At 40.0% G+C, this 20,656-nt stretch overlaps 1 protein-coding gene across 7 annotated transcripts in view; it reads right to left on the bottom strand.

Annotated features, from left to right (window-relative positions):
* VPS35L (VPS35 endosomal protein sorting factor like) overlaps positions 1 to 20,656 on the bottom strand; it is a 111,114-nt gene that overhangs the window by 33,129 nt on the left and 57,329 nt on the right. For 6 of the 7 annotated variants that reach the window (XR_006274817.1, XM_038419887.2, XM_038419885.2 and 3 more), the window contains 5 exons: positions 20,194 to 20,274; positions 17,309 to 17,372; positions 16,085 to 16,183; positions 13,512 to 13,589; positions 12,423 to 12,537 (listed from right to left, as the gene is read on the bottom strand). Coding sequence is in view for 6 of the 7 variants with exons in the window: in XM_038419887.2 (XP_038275815.1) it covers positions 12,423 to 12,537; positions 13,512 to 13,589; positions 16,085 to 16,183; positions 17,309 to 17,372; positions 20,194 to 20,274 (437 nt within the window). In the remaining variant the exon portion in view is untranslated. The remainder of the gene's footprint in view (positions 1 to 12,422; positions 12,538 to 13,511; positions 13,590 to 16,084; positions 16,184 to 17,308; positions 17,373 to 20,193; positions 20,275 to 20,656) is intronic. The other variant, XM_038419886.2, reaches the window with a different exon arrangement.

The following is a 20,656-nucleotide window of genomic DNA, read 5'->3' on the forward strand; positions in this document are numbered from 1 at the left end:
GGAGTTAAATCATTGTCCAGAACATCTTAAGAAGGTGCAATTTATGAAAACAATCAGCTGAGACACAGAATATTCCCATTATTGCAGGAAAAAATAAAAAAGTCCTCAGAAAATCAATTGTTCTTAAACTACTCTGCTTTTTTTCCTTTATAGAGAGCTAGTTGAACTATATGAGTTTTAAGGAAGGAACACTCATTGAGTGTTCAGTTTGGAGTAAGATTAAGGTAAACAGTACGAAATCATGGAAATGCTAATTATTCCCTTAAGCACGAAATAAGTGTCAATATGTATATCTGGATATAAATTATCATAATTATGAAGCTATAGAATTGGACAAGCTCATCTTTACAACTAAATTATAAAGCATCTTATTGTGCAATTGCTTCAAAGTACAGTTTAAGGGATGCACCAACCCCTTTGGCTTATGACAGATATGCAGGAAGCACAACAAGATGATGTGCTCCAGTTTAAAGGAAATGGGCTCCATACTGCTCTGTTCCATGCAAGATCAGTTTCTTAGCTTCTATTCTGATCCTGTTTGTTTCAACCCTGTTAATAAATATATGCAGAAGCTCCTTCTGTTTGAAAAAGTTTCTCACGTTAGCCAAGTGTTTAATTCTGCTCCTAAAGTGAGCCACTGCTAAGGGTAGATGAGGGTAGAGCGGAGTGCTCATTACAACAAATCATCATGATGAAGTCTTCCGAGGCTGTAGTTAATATCTTGTGCACTGCACCGAACACAACATATTTCATGCTTCGTTGAATTTGTCCTTCCACAGCAGCTCCTTCATTCCGGTTGACCACAATCTATAAATCCTTCCCCCTGCACATATGTGGTGACCTTCAGGCTGAAGAGAACTAATGGCCTGCTCTAAGATTGAGTACTTTTGACAATATTTCACTGCAGAAAAGCAAGCAAAATTCCTTTGTGGATGTTTTCTTTTACCAATATCAGTGTGATGGTAAAAAAGCTTGTAATTTGTAAGGGTGTGTAAAGCAATTGTGACAGTCTGAGTTTCCATCTAATGTGCAATTCTATTTCTAGTATCCATGACAGGCTGGATATAAAATCTCAGGCTGGCCAAAAACAGTCTGAGAAATGAGGCCACTGGAGATGAAAAAATAATTCACAACTCAAAAGACACATCTAAGGAGAGACAGAGAGTATGAGGTTTGCCTATCTAGTGATGTATTAACAAATATAAACTATATTTAGTGATCATTAAGATTGCATCAGGACACACATGCGTCCACCCAAAATAATAAAAGCAGGGGAATCAGTAGTTAAAAGATTCCTCCATTTTTGCCACCTTAATTTTTCCTACAACACTGTCAATAACACACCTACACCTCAAAGGCTTTTGATCTCCAATGGATATTGAAAAGCAATACATTCCTCAACTTCAATCAACCTTGTGCGCTAATGTAAAAGTTTAACAGCAACCTCACACACTCTTGCACCAACATATTGGTACATCTGACTATCATATGCTTTAAGTATGTGGGAAGTTAAGCTCCTTTAACACAGCTCAGGAAACCAGAAAGGTTTTGTAACAGCCCTGAACACTACACCTCTGTAATGTGTTTTACCTTTACGTTACTCTTTCACACTCTGATCCTTAACTTCATCTTAATGTAGTTTTGCGTCTAAGGATTACAAAGAGCTCCTTTCAGACAGGGTGGAGGATGGAAAAACGGAATATTTGGTAAACTGGAACATATAATGGGAATTATTTTTAGGTAGAAATGTAATAAGATTGATGAAGCCTGTTTTGATGCTAGTTGTACAAGGGATTTGATTATAAATCTGGGTTTCTAACAAGGACTTGAAACTACAAAACAAAAACCTCACACAGGCGTAAGTGGAAGGACGCACTGAATCATGAGGAAGATCCTGGAACTTACTCCTACCAAGAAAAATACAGGCCATTTCCGGGATGCCAGATTTTTAAATCTTTATAATTAGTTGAAAGTCACTGAAAAGATTCAGCCTGACTAGCTGGATGTTGCATAGTCTCTAAACTGGTCATGATGTACAGTGGGGCAGAAATACCAGCTTTGGCATGCTTATAAAGGCACAGGCAGACAGAGATCAATCGCCCAAGAGGTACTGAAAAACCACTAACTGATCCTTGAAAGAACTGGAAAAAAGTCCAATGATCAGGAGGAATTTCCACCTCTAGAGACTTCAGTTAACGGTAATACTCCACCACCATCACAACAGTAAATTTTCCCAAGTAAAGAGAGTCATATTCTAAACCTCATTTATCAGTAATCCTCTTCATTCAGATTCTGTCACACATGCTTGGTTGTCCTATTGAGACAACAGTGCTTAGAAAGAGAAGAAGGGAATCAAAGGACAGGGAGCCCCAAGTTTTAATCCTAACCTTAACTTCAGTGATGGCCTTACGCCCCCAACCTCTCTGCTTCAGCTTCTTCATATGTGAATTGGGGAGAATACATATTCATCCCACATCTCCGAACACCATGGAAGATCTAAAAACCTGTAAGTGCTAATTAATTATTAGTCTTAATAAGAAAGCCTATTTTAATGCTACAGGGGAAAACACTTCAGGCCATAAAGTCGTTTCAACAAAGCTACTTATTATTAAAAGAGTTTCACACCGTGGCACATTTACTGCTTGTCTTGGCTATAAAATATTGATGCAGAAGCAACTTTCTCTAAGGAAAAAAAATGTTATCAGTTTAGGGCACTTCACAGCCTCCATTTATCTGAACTGCGGTGAGCTTGAAAACTTTGCAGTTCACTAGGGAAACTGCTTTTTCATGTTTCCATCTCAATTTAAACTGCAGAAAACCAGACCTTTTAGATCAACCTCGGTAATATGCACTTTTGAACTCCTCCTTTAGATGTGCCTAACAAAATTAAGAACTTGGAGTAAATATGGAAGACCTCCCCACCACCACATGCAATATCTACTTTTCTCAATCCTTTAGTGAAATTAGTCAGACATAACAGCTTGAATTGGTTGGATTGCTCAATTCACACATATTATGCCTAAAGCTAAACAAGAATTTAACAGCTTTAGGGATAAAAATGTCACTCAACCCTATACTGTCTGAAAATTGTTTCATCATCACCCACTCACTGAATGGTAAGAGACCTATGGTTAAGAATCATGCTGTCCATTTTTCAGGAGGCTACAGCATCATCTCCATGTGGGGGGAAAGAGGGGGAGGGAGAGAGTGTCTAATTAATCTCAGTTTGGTCCAAAGCATTACCCATGACAAGAAGCATGTCTGATAAGGATTTGTTATTCAGTTTTGTAATGTGCCACTATGGAGAAGTGTCAGGTCAGTCAGTTAAGGTAACTGGGGTATGTACACCCCCCTCCAAGTCAGTATTCTACTTACTAAGGTGAGATCTGGAGGCTCCACAAAAAATGTATTATAGGTATTTAGATGATCATCTTCTTGGGGCAGAGTTTTAATTAAAATATCCATTCCATTTGAGTACCCTCCAGGGGGATACTGGGGTACTACCTACATACTTGGTAGATTGCACAGGCCAAAAAAAGTTGGGAGGATTATAAGCTCCTAAATAGAATGAATGGTGTGCTCAGCCATACCCTGTTTGGCTGGACTTCTTGCGCCTCTCCTTCCACACAGACTGCTGTGTTCCTAGGGCCTAGGTCAGCAAGAGGTATAACTTTTTTAGCTCAGGCCTTTGTGAGTTTTGGAGGGAAATTGGCTAATCCATAGATCTCTTTCTCATCAACTCAAGAAGATCCATGTCAGATCCTAAAAGCAGACGACCTTCATCTTGAGGGCTTCAGTGGGTGTTAGAAGGCTAACCTTGAACTGTTGTACTGGTGGGAGTCTTTTTCCCCCCACCATATTGCCACTTGCTACACAGCCCCTTCTAGACTTTGGCTCCAGATCTCCATGCTACAGGAAGCAGGAGGAGAGCAGTAAAAGTAAAGGCATAAGGAAAGCTCAATAGAAGGTAAAGAGCTGAGAGAAGAAATGCTGGAATTTCCTGAAAGAAATAGCTATTGATAACACTGGAGCTCATAGGCTACCTCGTATTGCTACTATGGAGGCAGATACTTCTAAGCACAGAATCAGTGGCCTTTGCCCAACCCATCCCAATAACTCTAGCTGCCTCTATCAATGCAGGAAAAGGCCCATAAGAGCATAAATGGACATTGCAAAGGTAGTGATAATGCCTATTTGCTTGCAGACTGCATGATTGTTTAGATGTCTCCCTGTGCAGTCTGCAGTAGAAACGCTGCAGCACTTCCTCTGCATAACAGTAACTACTCTCCCCCAAATGTGCTGCAAACTAAGCTTCTAACACACATTAAGATTTAATGACTCTCAAGCAGCTCTTACTTCCATTCTCCAAGGTACCCAAGGAATTTCATCACTCCAGAGTCTCCACTGCTCTGAATCCAACACGCAAAAAACTCTGACTAAAAATCTAAACACCCACATGGTATTTACTGAATTGGTTTCTGAAAACTGCCTTTTATAGCTTGGCCACAAGAATTCTTTGCGCCATTTTGACCCATTAGCATTGTCCTGGAAAATACTAAGCAGTGTAATCTAGGGACAAGCAGGCCACATATTTTCAAAAATAACCATTATAGCTCAGTGTGAATATGTCAATAAACTACCACATGGGTGATCACATACATGGATGACGAAGCTGCAGGCTTCATGTCAAATGCAGATGGAGTTCAACAATGCAGGCCTTACTCGCCTTCACTAACGAGGCACTGGCTCATCAGGAGACTTCAGGTCCCAACAGGCAATATTCTATCTCAGGGGTGGGCAAACTACAACCTGCAGGCCAGATCTGGCCTGCGAGCCGCACCACACGACTCAGCCCCGCTCCAGCTGGGGCGCTGAGTCAGGACCACACCACGTGGCTTGGCCCCGCTCCAGCTGGGGCGCTGGGTCAGGGGCCGCACCACATGGCTCCGGGAAGCTCTGGCATGGCCCCACTCCAGCTCAAATGGGAGCTGCAGGGGCAGCGCCTGCGGATGGAGCAGCGCCTGCAGATGGGACAGCATGCAGAGCTGCCTGGCTGTGCCTCCACGTAGGAGCCAGAGAAGGGACATGGCACAGCTTCCGGGAGCCACTTGAGGTAAGAGCCACTTGGAGCCTGCCCCCCCTGAACCTCTCCCCACGCCCCAACCCTCTGCCCCAGCCCTGATCCCCCTCCCTCTCTGCAAACCCCTTGATCCCACTTCCTGCACCCTCCTACACCCCAAATCTCTCATCTCCAGCCCCACCACAGAACCTGCACCCATCCCAAACCCGAACCCCAATTTTGTGAGCATTCATGGCTTGCCATACAATTTCTATTCCCCGATGTGGCCCTCAGGCCAAAAAGTTTGCCCACTCCTGCTCTATCTTGATGCAAGCAGCAGTTATACAGATTAAAGTCAAGTAATTCCATGCTGGGACCAGTAGACTTTTTGGTTCTGAATCTCAACACTGAGGATGAAGGCAGCTGCAAACTGCACCTTCATAGGCAAAGTAGGTACAACTTGCCAGTTCTGAATAACTTAGCTAAGCAGTGAAGTGTTGCCAGGAGTACTGAAGGAGACTATCAAAAAGCAGATTAAGATAATTTTTACTCCTTTCTCCATATTAATTCACAATTTACAGAAATCGGATGCTTTCCAGCAACTAATAAAAATAAACTGTCAATTTGATTGTACAATTAAATGCAAGTGCCAGTCAGGTAACAGCTAAATTCTATTTTCATGCAGAGACATTAACTAAAATCCTCAACCTTCAGAAAAACACATGGAATTTTTAAAATGCCTGCATCTGTAGCATCAATATGTAATCTACCAGATCAATAACATGTTATCCTAGAGTTATGTCTCTCCCTCCAATTTTATGTCAAGCCAAACCAAATCAGCAACCAAATAGTGCTGCAAGATTTCATTTTGAGCTCAGAGCTACTACTAAGTATCTTTCATTAAACACATAGAGGATTCCCTACAGTGTCAGTTATTTGAGTGAATCAGCATCAATCTGGTATTGATTCAAGTAAGGAACTAGCTTTAAATTTGTTGCTATGCATTAATCAGTACTAGTTGTGTATATATTTGAGCTTGCTATGTTTTCTCTTGAGATACACATCTCATACAGATGCATATCCTGCCCCAAATCCTGTCCCTGTTGAAATCAGCATCACCAATATTTACTTCATGGGAAGCATTATCTGGCTTTAAGAGACAAAGTAGCTGGCTGAAATAGCATACTGAGGAAGCATAAAGCCTAAAAGTAATGGAAGATGGAAAGGATCAGTAAGGAAAGCTACCTCTTGGAGGTCAGAAAGAACTGGGAAAAAGTGAAAACTGCCAAAAGCCAAACAGAGTTGGACATTGCAAAAAAAAAATTAAAACAGTAAAAGGTTCTATAACCACATAAATAAAAAGAAAACAAGGAAAGAAGTGAAACCACTAAGCACGGAGTATGGGGTGGACATTAAAGATAATCTAGGAATGGCCCAAAAATAAATGAATGAATGAATGAATGAATACTTTGTCTCAGTTTTTAATAAAAGTAATGAGGAGCTTAGAGGTAGTGGCAGGGGAGCAAATAGAATCAAGGATAGGGAAATAGAAATTACCACATGCGAGGTGGAAGTCAAACTCAAACAGCTTAATGGGACCAAATCCGGTGGCCTGGAAAATCTCCATCCAAGAATATTAAAGGAACTGGCATATGAAATTGCAAGCCCAACAACAAGGATTTTTAATGAATCCATAAACTCGGGGGTCATACCCTATGACTGGAGAATTGCCTAAATATAGTACCTATTTTTAAGAAAGGGGGAAAAATGATCCTGGAAACTACCGGCCTGTTAGTTTGACCTCAATTGTATGCAAGGTCTTGGAACAAATTTTGAAAGAAAAAGAAGTTAAGGACATAGAGGTAAACAGTAATTGGATAAAATACAACAGTTTTACAAAAGGTAGATTGTGGCAAACCAACCCGATCTCTTTCTTTGAGAAGATTACCTTTGTCTAAAAAATAGTTATGCAGTAATCTAATCTACCTGGATTTCAGTAAGGCACTTGATATAGTTCCCACATGAGAAATTATTAGTTAAATTGGAGAACGTGAGGATTAATATGAGAATTGAAAGGTGGATAAGGAACTGGTTAGAGAGGAGACTATAACAGGTCAGACTGAAAGGTGAACTGTCAGGCCTGGAGGCAGGTTACTAATGCAAAGGGATTGGTCTTGGGACCAGTCTTATTTAACATTTGCATTCATAACCTTGGCACAAAAAGTGGGAGTGTGCTAAAAATGTTTGCAGATGACACAAAATTGGGAGGTACTGCCAATACAGAGGAGGGCCGGAATATCGTACAAGAAGATCTGAAGGACCTTGAAAACTGGAGTAAAAGAAATGAGCTGAAATTTAATAGAGCAAAGTCATGCACTTAGGGACTAATAACAAGAATTTTTGCTATGAGATCAATTGGAGGTGACAGAGGAAGAGAAAGACCTGGGTGTATTGGTCAATCACAAGAAGATCATAAACCACCAATCTGATGCAGCTGTGAAAAAGTCTAATGTAATCCTAGGATGCATTTCCAGTAGGGATAGGGAAGTGTTATTGCCTTTATATAAGGTACTGATAAAACCTCATTTGGAACACTGTTTGGAACACTGTGTCAAACCAAGTGGTCTGCAACACACATTTCCAATACTAGATATGTAAAGAAGGGAAGACACCACAAGAACAGAATTAAGGTCGTCCAACTATAATTCTACATTTTCTGGGTCTTAGATTCAAGGAGTTTTTCGTTTTAACATCTCAACAGTCATGAAAAGTAGCATGCATTCAAACACTGAGATGTGCCGGCAACATTAACAAAGATTTCTGTGTGGGAATTCATATTAACTGTCTAGCGATTACACTATGTGTTTATACATGTGGGTCAAATGATAAGAGCACTCATTTACATAAGAACAGTCATACTGGGTCAGACCAAAGGTCCATCTAGCCCGGTATCCTGTCTTTTTATTTTACAGATTTTATTTCTAACAAAAGATCCACTAATAAGCAGCAACAAAGAGCATACAAAATAAAGGGACAGCTAATGAATTAACAGAAAAACACTAGCGGAAAAAAATGACTTCATTTTTGGGTCTGTGAATAGTTTGTCTACAAACAAGCTGCATAAACTCAATTGCACAACTGACTTTGCAAGTCTTTTGTTTTTACAACATACTTGGATATAACAGCCAGCTTTTCTCTAAATCCCTCTGCCCTGATTATATTTGCAACATCATGTTCAGACAAAGAAATCTAACAGTGGTCTTATACTAAAAGCTTTAGTCAGCATCCTATGCAGCATGTTTGTGAGTGCAGCTGGAACTTACTAATGAATGCACAGCTTTGGCAACATATCAATTGAAACAGGAAGACAAGGTGCAAGTAGATGAAAAGTTATTCTTCCCTGCATTTATATGGAATCACAGCAATCCGAGATAGAACGCAATATATAGCCTATCTCCAGGCAAGTGAAGGATTGTTCCCTACTGCAATTTTAAATCGCTGGTAATAAGGCTTCCACCACTTCTACTGGGAGACTATTTCACAGTCTAATATATCTCCTCATCAGACAGTTTCAGGTGGGAAAAACTCTCTCTTTTCCTCCTTGGAGGAAAGCTTTGATAGGAGACCCTTCCCTCACACAAGCAAATGACTTATTTGTGCTTGTTTTTTTAAAGTCAAGCTACAAGTTCAATTACAAAAGTTACAGTATACCTGTAACGCTAAAGCTTTGCATTTGTTTAGCTACTGACATTTAAACACCCTCACTTCACCCTTATCTCCTACTGGCCTTCAAAATAAATATGCATGACAGCCCTTTCCTCCCACAGTATAACAGCCTGTTATTAGGTGGGACCCTGGCTGACCCCTGGCCTCTCCCATTCAGTCAGGCACATCTGCCCGTCTCCATGTGTTCCTGCACTCCATGTGTCCTTGCACCCCCTGCCCACATGTCCCTCCACCCCCACTTCCCCCATAGCCATGTGGCCCTGCACCCCTCCCCCTGTCCCCATGTATGTCTGTGCCCCGACTCAGCCACTCCCCGTCCCTATCTGGCACTGCACATCCACTTCCATTCAGCCCGTCCCAATCCGTCCTCCCACACTAGCCCTTATCAGCCCCTGTCTGTGACCCCCCAGCAGCTCCATGCTGTCTGTCTCCCCATAGCCCTTGTCTCCCGACCTGGCCCAACAGGCACTGTGAAGAAGGCAGGCTCTTTCTCTTCCCTAGCTGGCCAGGAGCTGCTTCTCTGTTCTATCACCATAGTGCCCTCTGGTGGGCAAAAGGCAGAACTGCAGCAACTTACCAGCAGCAGCTTTTTTCTGCATTAAAAATATGCGTGTCTCGTTAATTATTCATGCAGTGACACAGAATTCCCCCAGGAATAAATATCCTGGGACTGACACAGCTACAACAACACTGCACACGCAAGACAAGTGTAAATTTTAGACTTCAACTAATTTTGTAGGCACAAGTGCCTGCACCCTTCAAGCCAAGTTCATGTTCTTAAAAATAAGTTTTATTTAATTTGTCAACCTACATGCAAAACCGACCCTGATTCCATCAGTTGTCATCCGCCCTCTCCCCACCCCACCCAAACACCCCTTGATATTTCATAGTAAGTTATGGTGGCAGTGACAGCAATATGTGCCAAATACGGGATGCTCTTCCATACATAACAAGTAATAGTTAAAATAGTCACAACATGAGCTTCATTAATTCTTCTATATACATTGTGGCAAATTGCCGGCACTAATATGATGGGTCTCGCACTTTCTTTTCTTGGGTGGGGGTTCAGGGCACCGTTTCTTGCCTCTGAACTGGGGTATTAACTGCCCCACTAGTGTCCTAGAGGAGGGGAGTGGAGAGGGAGGGACCCGGGCCCGCCCTCCATTCCGGGTCCCAACCCAGGGGCCCTAAAGATAGAAGTAAACCACTAGAACTAGCAGTTGCTTCCCCTGGGCTACTTCCCTCTCCTGCCCTTCAGCTTGTGGGGCTTCCTGCCCTCCCTCTGCACAAACCAGGTGCCCTTATCTAGGGTCTTGGTCTTGGTCTTCTTAGCCCGCCGCAGCACTTCTCCAAACTCTCCTCTGCTTCCCTCCAAACCACTCTCTGCTTCAACACCAATCCACTCTATTTCAACTCTTCCAAACTGCTCTTTGCTCCAGTGCCAATCCACTCTGCTTCAACTCCTCCTCTTGTCTGATTGAAGCAGAGGTTTTTATCATGTGACTGGCTTCAGGTGCTTTAATTGGCTTCAGGTGCTTTAATTAATTTATAGCAAACTTTCTTCCCTCTACAGGGAATAAGGCTCCCTTCTAACACTCTCCTGCTGCCCTCTGGCCATGCTGTATCAACATACACAAAGCTAAAATCAGAGTTAACAGCCACTACAAGATGATGTTTTCATAGTAATTCAATTTATGGCTTTCACTACAGAAGTGCACAAAAAAGTATAGGGGAAAAACAATATTTAACATACAAGACATGATTATAGGTAAAGAGAAGACCATGAAAAATCCCTAAGCATTAAGCAAACCATATATAGCATATAGGAAGCACTTCACCCAGCAATGAAATGCAGTAATCTCTGAGGCTCAACATCACAACAATTTAAGAGCGCATAGTAAAATTGCATAACAGTTTAAGACAGGAATGAGGGACACTGTATCCAGATGAAGGTAGAGGAAGCTGCTTTTAGGCAAGCATGTTCAAGCTGGAATTTGAACAGGACACCAGAACTAACGCTCATAACTCTTGCCATGGGTTTTTTTTTAAAACCACAAGCGATCAGAACTTCTGTTTTACATCTTATCTAAGACATCTAGTAAAACAGAGTCCCTGACTGAACACCATGTTCAGGCATTAGTTTGATAGTAATTCCAATCAAATGAGCACATTTTGATTCCTCACATTTCTCAATACTAGTCAATTAAAGGTTGCCAGGCGTTCGGTTTTCGACCGGAACACCCGGTCGAAAAGAGACCCTGGTGGGTCCAGCTAGCACATCTGACCGAGCCACTAAAAGTCCGGTTGGCCGCAGCACCAATGCGGCAAAACAGGCTCCATGCTGGGCTCTGCACAGCTCTCAGGATGCGGCCGACATGTCCCACTGGTTCCTAGGTGGAGGGGCAGCCAAGGGGAGCTCTGCACCCTGCCCCCGCCCGCAGGCACTGTCCCAAGCACCGGCTCCGCAGCTCCCATTGGCCAGGAACCGTGGCCAAAGGGAGCTGTGGGGGCAGTGCCTGTGGGTGGGGGCAGCATTAGCATGCAGTGCCCTGGCTCCCCTCTGCTTAGGAGCCAGAGGGACATGATTCTCCTTCTCGGGAGCTGCCTGAGGTCAGCGCCACCTGGAGCCCGCACCCCAAACCGCCTCTTGTGTCCCAACCCCAGCTCGGAACCTCGTCCCACACCCAAACTCCCTCCCAGAGCCCACACCCTGCACCCCCTCCCACACCCCAACCCCTGCCCCAGTCTGGAGCTCCCTCCCACGTGACAAACCCCTCAGCCCCAATCCCAGCCCAGAGTCCACTCCTGCACCCCAAACTCCTCATCCCCTGCCCCACCCCAGAACCCGCATTCCCAGCCGGAGCCATCCCCCAGTTCTGCCCCCTAACCCCCTGCCCCAACCCAGTGAAAATAAGCATTGAGCAAGGATAGAGGAGAGCAAGTGACAGAGGGAGGCGGGATGGAGTGAGCAGGGCAAGACAAGGGTGTTTGGTTTTCTGCATTTAGAAAATTGGCAACCCTATAGTCAACACTAGTTTCCCTGGAACACATGACACATTTTTATTAGCAAAGTATTTTTTTTCATGGCACATTCCTTCGGTGCTTTGACATCTATCTTCCAGTACCACTACAAAATGCAGCACTACAATCCATGATTAGGGCAACCTGACTGAAGTACTTAAACCTTTAATTCTTTCCCAACAGTTTTTACAGGAATATCAATCTCCATGCATAATCATTTAGCTGATCTAAGTTTCCTCCTCTCCTCAAGAAAAACTTATTTAAAGCACATTATTTGCACACAAGTTCAAGTCCCTTATTTAAAACAGCACTGCTTTCTCTGAAAATATGCTATTTAAAAAAAATCATAGATGGAGGCTAAAATAAGGAATAATTGAATAAATACCTGAATATCAGACCTCTCTCCTACAATAATTCCTATATTTTAAATATGCTATCATTTAGAAAAATACATTTTAGAATTATTTTACTTTGTGACTAAAGAAATGTGTGCAAGAATAAGGAGTGAAAGAGTTAACTTCAGTTTCAAACTGAATCAATATTATCCACAATTAGTAATATTCTGTTTTCTGGCAAGAAAGAATTATTATGCAATTGAAACAAACACCTTTCTTACCTTGTGAAAGGCACTGATTTGCCAGGGCAACCTGTCCAGAGTTCAGGTACAAATTAAGACGGGCAAAGATACTAGTCAGAGATGGAATTGTAATGAAACAGAAGGCAACACAAGCCTAAGTAAAGAAGAAAATATACAAAACATAACTCAAATAATTTCTTAAATTAGAGGTATAGCAATTTTAGGGCTTTTTAATTAACTACTATTGTATATGCTCAAGCAAAAGCTTAAAAATATAACACAAGTAGGTATCTTTCCCACTTTCATCTACAAAACATGGCCCGCAAAGTTTGTGAAATTCAAACTGACCCAACTCTTGGGGTTTCCCTTTATTAACAGTGAAAATAAATATTAGCTCAGAACTTCTTTGAAGGCTTTCTTGCTCCTAGGGTTCCTCCCTCAGGAGTGACTAACCCACACCCTAGATCCTCTCTCTCTCTCTCTCTCTCTCCAGAAAGTCAATTCCACTTCCTGTATATCCAGGTGCCATAAGTCACTTGGCTGTGAGTGAAAACAACCCACTTAATCCTTCCCCAGAAAAATCTACACTTTCTAAGAGCATGGGATGCTTCAGGGGAAACCTGGCATGCTGACACATATGAATCATATAGTTCTTGTGTAAAGACACACCTGCACTATGAAAATATATTATTTAATTTAAGTATCCACTTTAGATTTAAGTACCCACTTTGACTTTTTGATTATGATACACATTGTCATGCCATTTATCTTGCAGCAGCTCTTTTCTCCCCTCTATATAATTCGCTTGCATACAATGACAATTAATTTGGAAAAATGAAATTTCCTTAAAGGAGAGCTTAAAAAAAACCTCACTTAGGGACCGAATCCTATCACCCTTACTTAGGCAAACTCATGGGACTCTGCTGGAGTTTTGTCTAACGAGGATGGCAGCAATTGGCTGTTAGTGAGTAAATATCAGTGCCCATAAGAGAAAGTGAGTTGATAAGCAATATGGAAACCACAAATGTATTTCTTCTGTATAAATGACAACCTTAGGCTCCAGCCTATCGTAACATCTGTGCACATGGGATGAAGAATCTAGAAATATATTTGACTTTTTGCACTTACCCGGACAAATGCGGCTGTCTTTCTGGAATGATTTCCTTTCATCACTTTTCTCGTTTCCATTGCCAGTTGGTTCACAGACTATGTATAAAAAAGAAAAGTAAGGCACTAATAGAAATGAATAGATTTACCAAGTCTGCAAATAAACATCCAACTCTTATCATTCTGTCAAGTTAAACATATGGGAAACAAAAGTAGCCAAAGGGATAATGTGTTCACCACAACTATGTTTGGAGGGTCCTTGTCTGGCTGGCCAGAAGGAAAGGGGTTGTGGTCCCTTTATGGGTTCCCTTCTGCAACTGGGGCAGAAGGGGAAAGTTGACATGGACAGACAGAACAGGGAAGAGCAGGAAGCAGCTAGGTCAGATCTGGAGGGGGTACTGCCCTTCCTGCTGACTGGTATTTAAACCCCTTGCAATTCAGGAGAAGCCCTCTTTTACCTGGACCAGGCTGGCAGCACCACCCTCTCACCCATGAAATCCGAGAAAGAACCAGCTTCCTTCATGATCTGCTGTTGCCCGTTTTTTTCTTGGGGACTGGGAAAGAATTTTTCCCTCACTGCAAGACTCGGCGAGATGGGGTGGGTTTTTTCATCTTTCCCAAAGCAAATCTGGGACCCTCTAGGGTTGAGGAGGGGTGTTTGGTTATAATGCCACAACTTAGTAGGTAAAACTCATGGCAGATGTCCAGTGCAGATACTTGTTATGGAAGGGTATGGAAAAGGATGAGAGAGAAAACATCTTGAGAAAACTGAGGAGGGGGAGGTTTGGGGCTCCTACATCTGGAACAGTAAGCAGCTGACCCCCTCCTCCTTTTCTAGTCCTCCATTTACCTCATACAAGAGGAGAGGGTATACGGTCCCAGCAACTGGATGGTCAGGATTAGTTGGGGATTATATGGAAATGATTAGGAAACTATGACAACTTGCAATGTACAATTTATTGCCATGTACTCCCAGATATTTTAAGTGATTTCGTTTTTATTGTAGCTTAACTAAACCACATCCATTGCCTCCTGTCTTTCTTCCGATTTGGCTGGACAATGTGTGCTATTACGCAAGATACTGATATGCCTTAGGTGCAGTATTTAGCCTAGGTCTAATCTCCAAGAAGAAGTATTTACCATACCTGCACTTTAAGTGTATTAGTGCTTTTGTAAAATTATTCGTTACATAAAAACAAGAACAAAAATAAAAAAATACAACTGGTTGAATTTCCACCCAAGGCTGCTATCGGAGATAGATTCAGTAAGTGAGTCAATCAGTATCTGTTTGTAACTCCCACTTTATAAACCAATCTAATTAGTAGCAATGGATTAATTCTCCCCATCCTATTACCACCAAAGACCAAAATAGTCATGCTGATTATTATGTTGCTATTATTTTTCAGTTACCCAACAGTTTTAAATGTAAAAATATGAAATTATGCTTCCAGAGTTTGTTTTGGGGATGTATTTAAAGGCTAACCAGCACTTGTAAATTATACAGTGAATTGCTGACCTGGCATTTCAACCTTTTCCATTTCTATTTTTTCTTGTTTGCTTGAACTAAGCAAGAATGGGAAAATTCCTGTTTAATTACAAAAAAAATTCTCTACACTGATCTAGTCATATGAACTCGGCTTAATCTCGATATCATTCTGTCAAACTGATTTCTGAACCTGGGCAGTTAGAACGAATACATAAGCCTGAAATGTAGATTCTTTTCATATACCTTATAGGGTGGGTTCTTATTTGTGCTCCTGGATTCCATAACTCCACCAAAGTCTTTGACTTTTCATTATTTATTTTTGTGAAATACTGTTTCTATCTTGTGTATAATCATCATTTAAAAATTAACACAAAAGAAAATAAACTTAACTATGAAAGAGGTCCCATTTCTTCTAATACTCAATTCATAATCCAATTAGACCACCACTACATTTTTCAGAAAAAATGCGCAGAAGGTATCTATGGAAGAAATTTTATATTGCCATCAATCACCGTGGTATTTCAGCACCTTTCATATGCAAACAGCCAAGTCCCAGTGGAATTTATTAAGTCTCTGGTTCTTACCCTTTACACAGCTATAGAAAGCTCTGCTTTTGAGGGAGGTTGCAGGGGGAAGGTTGATGTTATACATGTCCTTCTGCTTCTGGTGCAAAAACTTGATCAAATAGGAAAATTTTGCAGAGTTTGCCAAAGGTGGTCTGACTTTGTAATTTGTTTAATTTCATCTGGAAGTTTGTTCCAGAGACAGAATCTCTCCTGGAGAGCACTCACATGCTTCCTCCTGTGATTATCAGTCTCCAATTTCTGAATATATAGGAACACCTTGTAGTATTGTTTGTTCCATAAGCTAATGAATCTAATGAAACAGCTAATTTGCATCATTAAATGGTACTGAGTATGGGGGTAAAGTACACAATTGAAGAAAAATTTAATGAGAAAAGAAAGGCAAAAACAAAGTATACTCCTGAATACCTAGCGAAATAAATCTTAAACACAGTAATTATAAGGAATGGCAATCGGGGGGGGGGCAGCGGGAGGGGGAGGAACCCACCGATTAAGACAACATCTGCAGTAAAATTTTTGCTTACATGAACCAACTGGACAAGAACAGGCTCCAGATTGCAAAACATTGACCTAGCTTCAACATAAAAACTCAGCTGCTGCTCAAAGTCTCGGCCAAACGATACCTGAGATTAGGAAGATACAAAAAGCCACACTTATGACATTCCGCAGCACACAGCTATTTGATCTTTCTATAATGTGTGTTGAATTAAGGTGCTCTCTCTCTTTCTCTCTTTTGTTTGTTCAAAAAGGGTTGGAATGAAGAACCTCAACTGCAATTAAGTTCAATAATTTCAAAGTAACTTGCTCACAGCTATATTAGGAATAGAAGAGATTCTCCTTCAACTGTTCACCTTCCATAATTTAGCTTCTAGGGAAATCTGCAAGTGTTTTATTATTATTTATTATTATTATTATTAAAATAATATATGGTCTCTGATTTATGGTGTGAATATTTCTCAAGCATACAACACTTATCAGCTTCCAAACTTCTGGAAAGGGATCTGGTATCTCACAGAATTCCTAAAGTGAGGTTTATAGGAAGTGGGGGTTTGGTGTGGTTTGCATTTTAACAAAACAAAACACAAAACAAACAGCTTAACAGAAAACCCACATAATCGCTCTACAAACAGATTAATGAATCAACCTTTTTACTAACACTAGTTTATTATGCAGCCAATAAAAACCGTCTTTTGAAGAGTGGGCATTTGGGGGTTTTTTTAAGTTATTTTTAAAGTCTGTCTCAATTTTCGAATGCTGGAGGGCTCAAAAAAACTGATTTTTTAAAAGAAGTTTTTTGTTTTTAATTTTGTGGGTGGTGGATTGTGGGAATTACTCAGGTGTGGGTGGTGGAATTAAATCTGCTAATGTTACTGTTCACTTGCTAGTGACTTGTGAACTTTCAAACTGTCATGACATGCAAGACATTCATTAAATATTCAACTTTAAAACACATATAGGTTTTACAAGACATTTTAAAACATTTAACAGAAGATTTTGATGCATGCTGTGATACCTACACTTTAAACTAGGCCTGTGATACCAAGTAAGGATCAACAGTTGTATGACATTTCTTCAAAACATTTGCATATTTCCTTCACTAAATATACTGGGTGGAATTTTTAACATATCCTGAGCTAGTTGGATGCTCAAGTCCCATTGAATTTCAGTGGTAGTTAGGTGCCTACTTCCCACTTGGTATCTCTGCCACAAAAAGTTTTCCCAGGCAATCATGAACGCTAAGTACTCACCATTTTTATAAATCCATTTATCAAAGATGCTAACATTCTCTTTTCATCTTCAAGTGTTAGTGCACTACAACAGTAAGTTTATATAGTCAATATAAGATAAGCCATCTTAAAAAAAACCCAAGAAGTTTCAACTATATACGTATTTTACAAATTCTTTAAAAAAAAAGTATGCTCACAGTATCTAATTCACTCATTTTAAGGACACACATTAATCTTATACTCATTTTTATACTCATAATTTTTAAACTAACTTAAAATCACACTGTATTTATGATTGTCAGCCATTTTTAAAAATACTCTTAAAGGGATATTACCAGGACAAGTTTGGCCTAATACGTAAAATTCTGTAAAATAAGATTTTATAAAATGTAGAGACCAACAGTTTCTATGAAATACTTTGAATCCCAGAGAAAAAAGATATAGCTTTTATCCAGACTAATATTCTCATAACAGCAATTCAGTGGTTGCAGCATTGAACTACATACAGCATGAAAACATGAATGAGAAATTGACTATAAACTAATTATAAACAAGTTAGATTAGCTCATCTAAATTCATGTTCCTACTTGAAAGAAATACAAGCAATTTAAAAAAAACTTTAAATGTGACATTTAACGTTCTTTCAGTTTTAATTCTCTAAGGTGTTATTTATAAGGTTTTTGTTTTAAGCTATGATTACTCAACTGTGTCCTTTTAACTCTTTTACCATTACCACTATGTCTCATTATAGTGTTCTCTAGAAGTTTTGCTGTCACAAATGGTACTAAAATGATACATTTATTTCCAACGTTACCACAAATATATCTGATCTTTCAGAAGGCATAACCCAAATTCAGTACGAGACAAATTTACATCAAATGGACATCCTAATAAGCTAGATCTGTTTGGATGAAAATGGATAAACAGAATTTAAATTACAATTAAGTAATCCCATTTAATACATTTACTATTACATACTTGTCTCCAGCTTTGACCTCCTGTGTATCATTTTACCATTTTCCTAGAGCAGACACCAGATGGAAACAGGACAATAGTTTTATCCACTAGAGAAGGAAGGAAAACCTCAGCGTGATTTGCTCATTAGTACATTACCAGTCAAAAGAAAGAACTGAGGGTGAGCTGTTACCATTCAACAGCTGTTCAAGTGGCCTAAATTGTGCTAAGATCTAGACTGTGGGTTCAAACTTTGCTGAACCAAAATTTGTAAAAAGTGGAAAGAGGTAGTTTTAAACTTATTAGAATGCTATGTAAAATGGCCATTGTAAGAGCTGACAGAACAGAATCAAAAGAATGATGTAAATTAATTTTGCCTAAACTAAAAGAATTGCTAATTAGGGGTTTTCCAAGGCTCCCAGTGAAGGTTCAGAGCTGTTTTGACAACAAGATGTGAAGAAACGTCAACTATAGGCCACTGGCAACTGTTTTAATGCTTTAATAATTAATTTTATTTTTAATACACATTACTGTTTAAAGGTTGAAAAGACATTTGTACGTACGTAAGCCAAAAAGACCACATAACCTAGAATAAAGCATTTGGACTTGTCTTAATTTGAATTACATGCCAAAGCTGATTTCCTCTATTGCCAGTGTGTCTTGCATTCACTGATACTCTATGATCTGAGGAAACTTACAATAATATACTATAAACACTGAAAGTGTTGTAAATTACCTTTACAGTATTGGCACTAAATTATAAATGGCTCTTGATTGAGAGCACCACAAAAATATGCCCTTACAATTCTATTCAACCCTCATAGAAAGAAGGAAGGAGAGTTTTTTATTTACACACAAAAGTAGGCGCTTGGAAATCTTGGTTCTATTCCCAGCTCTGCCAAAGATTTTCTGTGTGATTTTGGGTGTCACTTAATGACTGTGTCTCAGTTTCCTCACCCTCAGAATTGGGATAATATTATTTCCCTACCTCACAAAGGGTGTTAAATATTAGTACGGTATCATTAGTAGCAGTAGAGCTTAATTATTAATCTGTCCAGCGCTTTGAGACACTTGGATGGAAACTGCTACAGTAGTCCAGAGTACTATATCAAAGCAAAGTTGTTAGTATGGCATGCAGCTCTTTTCTTCTATTTCTAAAAATAAATTGGCCTCTAATAACTGCAAAAAATTATTGGCCAGGCTCTGACGCATGGTTAATGAGGACTCAGCACAGTTGAAGAAGGCTGCATAGAAAAGGGAAGGCTGTTCTTAACTGTTCCAATTGCCAACAGCCTCTGAGAGCAATTATGACAGCTGGGGATTACCAGGACATCCCAGTCTCATTTCCTGCACAGCCATAGGGTGTGGGTTTGATGTAGGAGTTTCTCTACCACCCAACAATCCCCCTACTCAAGAGAGATTTTCTTGTTATTTCTGCCAGATTAGGGCTGCTTTGTGCAAGTCAAATAACTAAAAGTGGCTGGAGTGCAACTCAGTTTTGGGAGCTGTGTTTTTAATGGTGAAGTATGTATTGAAAACCTCTAAATATTGTATTGTTCACTGTAGTTCCTGGAAGATTCTAGCTGCTTTCTATCCTCACAAAAACTGAAAAGGGCCCAAACTGGCATCATTTCTCTTAACAGCATCTGCTACTTTGTTTATGCTTTTTATTCTCAAGAAGAATCCTTGCTGCCTCCCTCCACACTAGAAAAATCTATTAAGTTATTGCCATTTTCCAGTTTGAATGATGAAACAAAGAATCTAACAAAGCAATGATTAAAGAGTAAATAATTTGTGTTGTGATTTCACTGCACAGCTTCCATTAATGCAAAACAGAGGGCCATGCATAAATTTACCGTGAAACATTAACCCCCCCAAAAATAAAACTATACATCAGAACATCCACCATTTACACATATTCTGTATTATAGTACATGTAAATTTCATCTTACTTCACAGAATCATGCATGGTCTTGCACACGTGTAGAAGAGCATTAAGTATGACAGGGTCTTTAGTAGCATCTTGTTGATGTCTAAAAAACATTTTTGGAAAATACTGATAAAAATACTGCAGTTTCTCCAAGACACAAAACAGTGGAAAACTGAAAATTCATTTAATGCTAATTTTGCGCTAGGCAGCCTTTATATACTCTTATGAGCAGAGAATTGCAATGGTGAAAACATGATCTCTGTCTGTGAAATAACCTCCAAAGAACATCTTACATTGTACAACATCTCAACGTATTTTTCTTTTTACAAAAATACACAGAATATATTTATACCTTCACAGTTAATACACAGTTAAAAAAAACCATGACAGTGGGACTTATATTTCATAACTATCTGGTGGTGTTATTACGAAGTCACAGACACCTTAAGTCTTATGGATGGTGAGAGTGTAGACAGATTGCCCAG

This window comes from Dermochelys coriacea, chromosome 10, assembly GCF_009764565.3.
Source record: "Dermochelys coriacea isolate rDerCor1 chromosome 10, rDerCor1.pri.v4, whole genome shotgun sequence".
In the NCBI taxonomy this organism is placed as follows: Eukaryota; Metazoa; Chordata; order Testudines; family Dermochelyidae; genus Dermochelys; species Dermochelys coriacea.